The sequence below is a fragment of the Notothenia coriiceps genome, unplaced genomic scaffold (genome assembly GCF_000735185.1).
Source record: "Notothenia coriiceps isolate Sejong01 unplaced genomic scaffold, NC01 NC01_scaffold00012568, whole genome shotgun sequence".
Classification (NCBI taxonomy): domain Eukaryota; kingdom Metazoa; phylum Chordata; class Actinopteri; order Perciformes; family Nototheniidae; genus Notothenia; species Notothenia coriiceps.
Window position 1 is genome coordinate 439398 of NW_011345269.1, and position 7708 is coordinate 447105.

The following is a 7708-nucleotide window of genomic DNA, read 5'->3' on the forward strand; positions in this document are numbered from 1 at the left end:
TGCTAACGTTAGCAAGCTGAATCGCGAACTCGATTGAGGGATAATAATAATTGCAGGGGACAATCATTTCAGAGGAGCGTACCTATGTTATGTGCGTTACAGTCGCCATCGTGTGGTGTTCAGGTAGGGGTGCACCGAATGGGAAATTCTTGGCCGATACCGAAATAGGAAACAGTTAGCCGAAAACCGAATGCCGAAAGGCCAAAAATGATTAATAGAAATATANAATTGGTTGTTTGTAGCATAAAGAACATCTTATTTAATGTGAGGTAGGGAAATAATCATTTGAGTATGTGTATATAAATATGTAATTTACAACAGCTGTAAGATGCTTGAAAAGCTGGAAAATGCACCTTGAAAAGGCTTGAAAAGTGCTTGAATTTGACTTTGGAAGAGGTGTAAGAACCCTGTCTCTGCCTTCAGAGTAGCAGTTTGCTGAATTGTCTTCCAAGGAGGAAATTCCACCGCTGTATGACTTTCATTGCAGCCTTAAATGATGATGATCTCAGATATTTAAATAACGTTGATGCAGGTGTGATGATTCATCCCTTACAAAGGCAAGCTGAGAGCAGAAATGCAGTCACCCTGAGACATGCTACTGTATATGACTCATAGACCCATGCAAGACAAACTACCATGACTCTGTTATGCGTAGGCCAAAGTTAGAACTTCCTATTTCCAAAGTGAGAATTAATTAACTTTCCTCTATAATGTTGCAAATCATTTAGTTTCTTACTTATTCACAAATGCTGTCATGTCGATATGCATTGCCTGTCTGGGTAGAAATCTGTGCAGCGCGTGTTATAACTGGAGGACTAAGTTTGTGTCATTAACAGGTCCTATTATGCTTTTTGGAGTTTCCATTTCCTGTAGTGTGTTATATGGATTTCTGTACATGTAAATGGTCGGCAAAGGATAAANAGATTGGTCCATTTCAGAATAATATATATGATATGTTTTATAATGATTGATCATGAAAGTGTTCTCAAAGCTGGTAAAGGTGCAGCTAGTTTGAATGACTTTGTATACTGCAGGGTAGCTTGTGAATTTACTCCAGGTGGAACTAAAGTCTGATTCAACACTTGATTCCAGAGGGAGTTTCTCTCCCACACACCCTGTCTGAAACGCCTCCATAGGACCCCTTTATTTACTTCTGTAACATAGTGACATCCCTATGTAACACTCCTGCTTCTATTGGCTAGCGCTCCAACACATTGTACGTGATAGGCTAAGGGTAGAGACATCTCTAAGCAGTTGACCAATCACAATAGAGGCGGCCAGCTAACCAATCAGAGCAGACTGAATAGAATAGAACTGAATAGAGGTGCTGCAGAACAGGCCGAATGAGAAAAGAAAGAGCTTTTTGAACATTAAAGCATGGAAACACGTCACAATAGGGCCTTTTGAGATAACGTATTTAGTACAAAGCATTTCTGCTGCGTTGTAAAGGCCCAAAATGTTAGTGTATCTAAAGCAATGATTATTCTGCTTCTGTGCTACATTACATTGTATCAGTGGCTGCCATTTCCCTCATGAGGCATTCATGAATTATTTCCTGAAGTTGCTAGGGTTGACACATTTTTTATCTGGGACAAGTGAAAGGATGTCACTACTGCCAACTGACGGAAAACGGAAAAAGGGAGCAAATGAGTAATTAGTGCGTAACTGTCTGCATGTAATTTACATATTAACCCAGGCCATGAGAATAATAAGACTGTCATGACAACTAAACCAGACTGCAGAGCTGTGGAAGTACACGGAATGGATTTACCACCCAAACTGAGTTATTATCAGCAATAATGAGAGAAATCAACGACTGAGTTTATTTTAGCAGGCGCAAGCAAAGACTTCTCATCAATACAAGTCTTAGAAATCATCTCACGACTTCTGTTTCTGGGATTAATGCAATATGAAATTGGGTTGATCATGACATGAAGACTTCAAATATGAAAAACTAAGCTACCATACTTTTTGAATAATATTTAAAGGTGAATTCTAGATCAGTGGCAACATTATTGACTCACATATTGAGTCATGTCCTTCCACGAAATTTCGAACTTTTAGTACTCTTATGTAATCTCAGTGTTGTACATCACACTGCCATCTAGATGTTTTCTTGTGCAACCCGCTGCAGTATTCAGGAGTTCAATGTCTTGCTCAAGGGCATCTTGAAAATAGGATTAATAGACATTACTCGAACAATCATTGCTCCAATCATAGCACTGACAAATGATTGATAGCCCAATGTGACTGTAAAGTCTAAATAAATGTACTTGTGTTACATTAATAAGGTTTTCCTAATACAATGGGAAAAGCTTTAAATAAAAATCCCTTAATATAGCCCTTAGAAGAGATTAAAAATATTTTCACAAGAGAAACACGAATAACAACAAATTAAATAAAAGAGTTAGGATAGTAGGGGCAAAATCCTAAACTAGTATAATAAAGGCATCCATCATTCCATAGATTATGTATTGATGTTTACATTCTGTATTTAACTCAGCACATGTTTAATTCATTCAGGTTTAAACACTTAATGTATTTATTATTTATTTCAAGATGGAGATTATGACGTATTGACTGTCTGTTTTCCAGACTGTTGGCACTGGAGCTCATCTCTCAGGACATTACTGCCATCTAGTGGTAAAACACTAGAACAGCTAAAACATTACAAAAACAAAATGTACTCACATCTTCATTCTTATATAAAATCACAGCCTGATCCACCATTTTGATGAAATCTGAGTAACAATTTTTTTCTCTTTCTTCTTTGTTTTTAGATGACTGTGGTGTCTCCATGCACTCAGAACCTGATGGATAGTGCTCATCCTCACACTGTGCTCAGCAAGCTCAATGAACAGCGCTCACAAGGCCTCTTCTGCGACGTTACCATCGTGGTGGAGGATGTGAAGTTTCGGGCTCACAAGAACATCCTGGCAGCCTGCAGCGGGTACTTCAGGAACGCTTTGACGACACCTGAGACATGTAGCTCCGACCAAGTGCTGGAGCTGATGGACCTTAAGTCCGAGGTGTTTGCCAGTATCCTGAACTTCATCTACTGCTCAAAGGTGACATCGCCGGGTGTGGAGGACACACGTGTGCTGGTAGCAGCTGGAAAAAGACTTGGCATTCCTTTTTTGGAGAAGCTTGCAGAACAAGAGAGGCAGGACCAATGTGTGAAATCCACAGACGGCATCAAAGCCACAGTGTCAATAAAAACGAGACAGGAAGCTTCCAGGCCTGAGGACGTTGACAGGGGGCCACGCATCACCAATGCCTTCTCTATCAATGAAGTGTGTTCTGGGACCAATCTTTTCACCCCTCTGGTCCAAAACAAAGGGGAGAGGCAGTCTCCAGAGGTGGGACAGCTTCCATCAAGTTCTCCTACAACCTCCTGCCTCAATGTGAACAATGAGACAACCCACGCCCTCTCAGAGCACTCATATGCAGTGATACAATCATTTGAAGGCAAAGAAAGCAGTCAGTGGGATAACAAGAAGGTCTTTAAGCCAGCAATATCTCAGTCAAAGCAACTCAGTTACAGGAACGCAGGTCCGCTCAAAAAGCGCCACAGGCTGAGACTAAATTTGTGTCGAAATATACTTCCAAGACCAGCTGAATCGCAAGCAGATACACCAAATACAAAACCCCCGACAGAAGCTGATGGTGTTTCTAAAGCACCTGTGGCAGTCATGACCCCACCTCTTCTTAGTTCAGAAGCAGAAACAGACAAATGCAAAGGACCCGGGCTACCAATAGCCACTGACAATGTTCAAATGGAGTCAGATCCACCAACCCTTTCCCCTCACACTGAAGAAAGCATTTCAATATACGGATGTGAACAATGTCCGGAGATATTCACAAATCAGGCTCTTCTCGTCGTTCACTCAGAAGTACATAAAAAGCGTTTTATCAGTCATTTGTTTTGCAAGTTTTGTCACAGAAAGTTCATACACCTCAAACGGCTGCGTAACCACGAGCAGGTCTGTCCCAAGGCTGTGAGAAGATCGCCTAAACAGGATTCTTCTGACATATCAACCAAAGAGGTGGAACTACATTCAGATTCAGACGAGCCTAACACTGAGAGCAACGCAATACAGCTTCCTTCTGCTGACCTCTCCACCCCAGAGCCCCTTGAAATGGACCAATCAGAGCCTTCACAGGACGAGAAGGTGGTGAGACCAGGCGGCAGTCAGAGGAGATACAACTGCAGTGTTTGTAAACGCGTCTACATCACCTTATCCAGTCTGAAGCGGCACGAAAATGTACATTCCTGGCAGAGGGCATACCCCTGTCATTATTGTAATAAAGTGTTTGCATTGGCAGAGTATCGAACAAAGCACGAAATCTGGCACACAGGGGAACGCCGCTATCAGTGCATTTTCTGCCTGGAGACATTCATGACATATTATATCTTAAAGAACCATCAGAAGTCTTTTCACGGCATTGATCCTAATCTAGCTGTTAAGAAAAAATCCGCTAACGGTGGTTTGAAAGCCAGTGTTTACCCAATCAAACTCTACAGGATTCTGCCTATGAAGTTCAGAAAGAGAAAGTACAAGACATACAGTCAGACATTTTCAGAGGTTGATGAAACAGGTGACAAAGCCCCGCCAGAGAGCAACTCTCTCATCCCTCCGTTTGAAGAAAAGGGTCTCATCAGTAAGTCTGACTCTGTTTCATTCCCTCTGACATTCATGGCAACTCCAAAGATGGTGTCACCTGTCATGCCACGCATCAGCTTTGACAAGCCATGTGACCAAGATGTTGACCAAAGTGATTTGGAAAGAAAAGAGGCGGAGAATGAACATTCACCAAACATCGACTTTGAGTTTCCCGCTATAAGTTTCAAAGGTGATCCTACAGTACTTAGTAACTCAGAGCACATCAGTCATAATGTGCCGTTCTTTAACTCTTTGAAAACTGTTAAAAAGCTAGGTGAGCTATCAGCTTCTGCAAAAAGGGTTGAGGATATGACCAAGGAGCTTCTTCAATCAAGCAATGGGAATCTGGCATACGATAAAAAGGTAGGGGCAAAGACTGAAACATATATCGCCAAACCTGCGTGCCCGGGTCCATCTGTGGATGGTGCCGCCATGCCGCTCTGTCAGATAACAGTGAAAATAGGCAATGAGGCCATAATCTGCCGCCAGATCAAAGGTTCCAAGCTCTTCCCCAGAAAGAAAAGGAGAATCAGAGAATTGGGTGAAGAGGAGAGCTCCAGTCAGTGTCTTCCAACACGGGAAACCTCGGAGAGCCCTCGGCTCCGACTGAGACAGGAAATCGCTTCTGCCAAAGCGCATACGAAAACATCCGAAGATCCCAATGACTGCGACACAGCCGACATGCTGTGGCGTCCTTACTATTCTTACAAATCCAAAAAGAAAACAAAGAAGTTGAGGTTCAAGCACAGAAAGGCTTTGTTTCACGGTTATCCTGAAACATCTGTAGATAGAACAGCTGCAAGTGAGGCCCACATCGAGAAAAGTAGTTGGCTGATAGAAGAGAGCACGTCCGGTGGGAGTGGAGAAATGAAACGTAGCCTGAGCAAGAACTCCAGCCCGAGAGCCACCTACACCTGTGACATCTGTGACAGCTCGTTCATCACAGAGACAGGTCTGAGAGCTCATGTTATTGGTTCCCACCCATTTTTCTGTCGCACATGCGGTAAACAAGGTCCTCCTGGTGAGGCACCGGCCGGTGGGGATTACATCTGCAGCAGCTGTATGGAGAATGGCTCCTGCTTTGATAATACATCACGGAGCCCCAACCCAGAGAAGAAGTATCGCTGCTCCTTCTGTCCCCAACGGTTTCTTTATCTTGCCACCAAGAGAAGCCATGAGAGAAAACACAAGGAGACAAACGAGGAGGGATATAACGCTGACAACTTCACACCGTGCTCTCAAAACTCTGCACACCTGCGTGAAGATACTAAACAAGACATCAAAATAGAAAACAGTGGCAACCAAGGAGACGCTGAAATAAAAAGTGAAAGGGTGGACGAAGAATATCTTTCCATTGATAAAATGAATCCTAAAATTGAGGACACGACAGGTGACTTGGTGTCTTTACCTACCTACCAAGACATGTCATACTCCAAAATTAAAAGTCAGTTATCGCCGTGCATTGGCACAGTGTTTTCCCTGACATCCTCCGGGGTGAAAAATAAAAAGCCGAAAAAAAGGATCAATCCACAGCAATCTATGCATCTTGTCTCAAAAAAGCAAATCTGTGACAGAGACAGTGACGGCAACAAGGACATTTTGATGGGGCAAAAAACGACCAGTCACAATGATCTCGATAATTCCTATAAACTCTTGAGGAGAGATGACTCTGAAACTCAAGGTAGCCACATTTCTATACACAAGCCGGAGAAATGGACGTGCAAAGAGGAGCCATTTTTCTGAAGATTTCTGAGGAAATCAATTTGCAAAAAAACTAAGATACTTGACGTTAAACCACTGCTTTTGGGGAGGAAATGAAGAGTGTTGTCTTTGCAGCCGAGCTAAATGTTTTTGAAAGGACTAACAATAAGGACCTATGGTGCGTACCAGTTGTACTGGGAAGTTGGAAATCATAGCTGTGCATGACGTCAAACAAAAGTTGAGGTGTTCCAGGTGTTGCCAGGTTAACTTTGTTAGCAGTACAAGTTGAAAACAACGCAATATGCTCTATTTTACACACACATACTCCGTAGCAACATGTCCGCTTATAAAAGATGGACAATAATGTGTGTACGACTGTTTTAAGGGGACATGAATAAGACAGGAGTTGTAATAGACTGTATTTCTCAAACTGTTCAGGGTTGGTGAGCGTCTCCTCACTTTTTGAGCCAAAAATCCAACTCCAGCAGCAGGATTTTAGACCAACCAGTACAAATGCAATGCACCGCTAATACCAGTATACGCTGTCATTTATCTTCCCTCCAAAACTCAGCAATGGAGTGTTATTTTTGTTGATAGGACCTTCTGAAACAGACTGCACTTTGTCTGTTGTCTATGCATATATGGCAGACACACTGGCATGACTTAAAGCAATTAAATAGGATGGGTACGATGTGTTGGAGAAGCTGCCTAGTGTGGTGGCATCTTCACTTTTTACATACATATGAAGAAAACTGTATGAACCGTCACACTTTTGAATTTCAAGTTCAGTTACCTGGCCATGGTGAGTTGCACTTTATAGTTAGACTATGCTTATCTGATTGTTAAATACTTTGATTGATATATTAAGTTTTCGAATCAACTATTGAGATGAAAGTAACCACTTATGTTTGTTTTAATATGTATCAAACATGTAATTATTCAAATAAATGTTGTTGATATTATGGTAAATGGACTGTACTTATATAGCGCTTTATCCAGTCTTTAAGACCCCTCAAAGCGCTTTACATACTACATGTCATTCACCCATTCACACCCATTCATACAGAGCAGTGTACCTTACTCTAGGACCTAACATTCACACACATTCACACACCGTTGGCCATGCCATCGGGAGCAACTCAGGGTTAAGTATCTTGCCCAAGGATACATCGACATGTTGACTGCATGGGCTGGGATCGAACCCACAACCTTCTGGTTGAAAGACGACCACACTCCCTCACAGCCACAGTCGCCCAATCCTATGTCCTGTTCCTCTGGGGGTCCCGCCGACTACCCTCCTGCCGGGGGTCCTGCCAATCCTATGTCCTGTTCCTCTGGGGGTC

General features: G+C 42.5%; 3 protein-coding genes and 1 long non-coding RNA gene across 6 annotated transcripts in view; 1 reads left to right on the top strand and 3 right to left on the bottom strand.

Moving 5' to 3' along the window:
• zbtb38 (zinc finger and BTB domain containing 38) overlaps nucleotides 1–7330 on the top strand; it is an 18117-nt gene extending 10787 nt beyond the window's left edge. For all 3 annotated transcript variants that reach the window (XM_010773435.1, XM_010773436.1, XM_010773437.1), the window contains one exon: nucleotides 2781–7330. In XM_010773435.1, the coding sequence (XP_010771737.1) occupies nucleotides 2781–6407 (3627 nt within the window). In that variant the 3' untranslated portion in view covers nucleotides 6408–7330. The remainder of the gene's footprint in view (nucleotides 1–2780) is intronic.
• pde6d (phosphodiesterase 6D, cGMP-specific, rod, delta) overlaps nucleotides 1–7708 on the bottom strand; it is an 818526-nt gene that overhangs the window by 390586 nt on the left and 420232 nt on the right. The gene's annotated exons all lie outside the window — the stretch shown is intronic.
• Nucleotides 1–7708, bottom strand: part of LOC104947449 (caskin-2-like) — a 174944-nt gene that overhangs the window by 129981 nt on the left and 37255 nt on the right. The gene's annotated exons all lie outside the window — the stretch shown is intronic.
• Nucleotides 312–7708, bottom strand: part of LOC104947436 (uncharacterized) — a 13838-nt gene continuing 6441 nt past the window's right edge. The window contains exon 3 of the long non-coding RNA XR_798565.1: nucleotides 312–411. This is a non-coding gene — a long non-coding RNA (uncharacterized lncRNA). The remainder of the gene's footprint in view (nucleotides 412–7708) is intronic.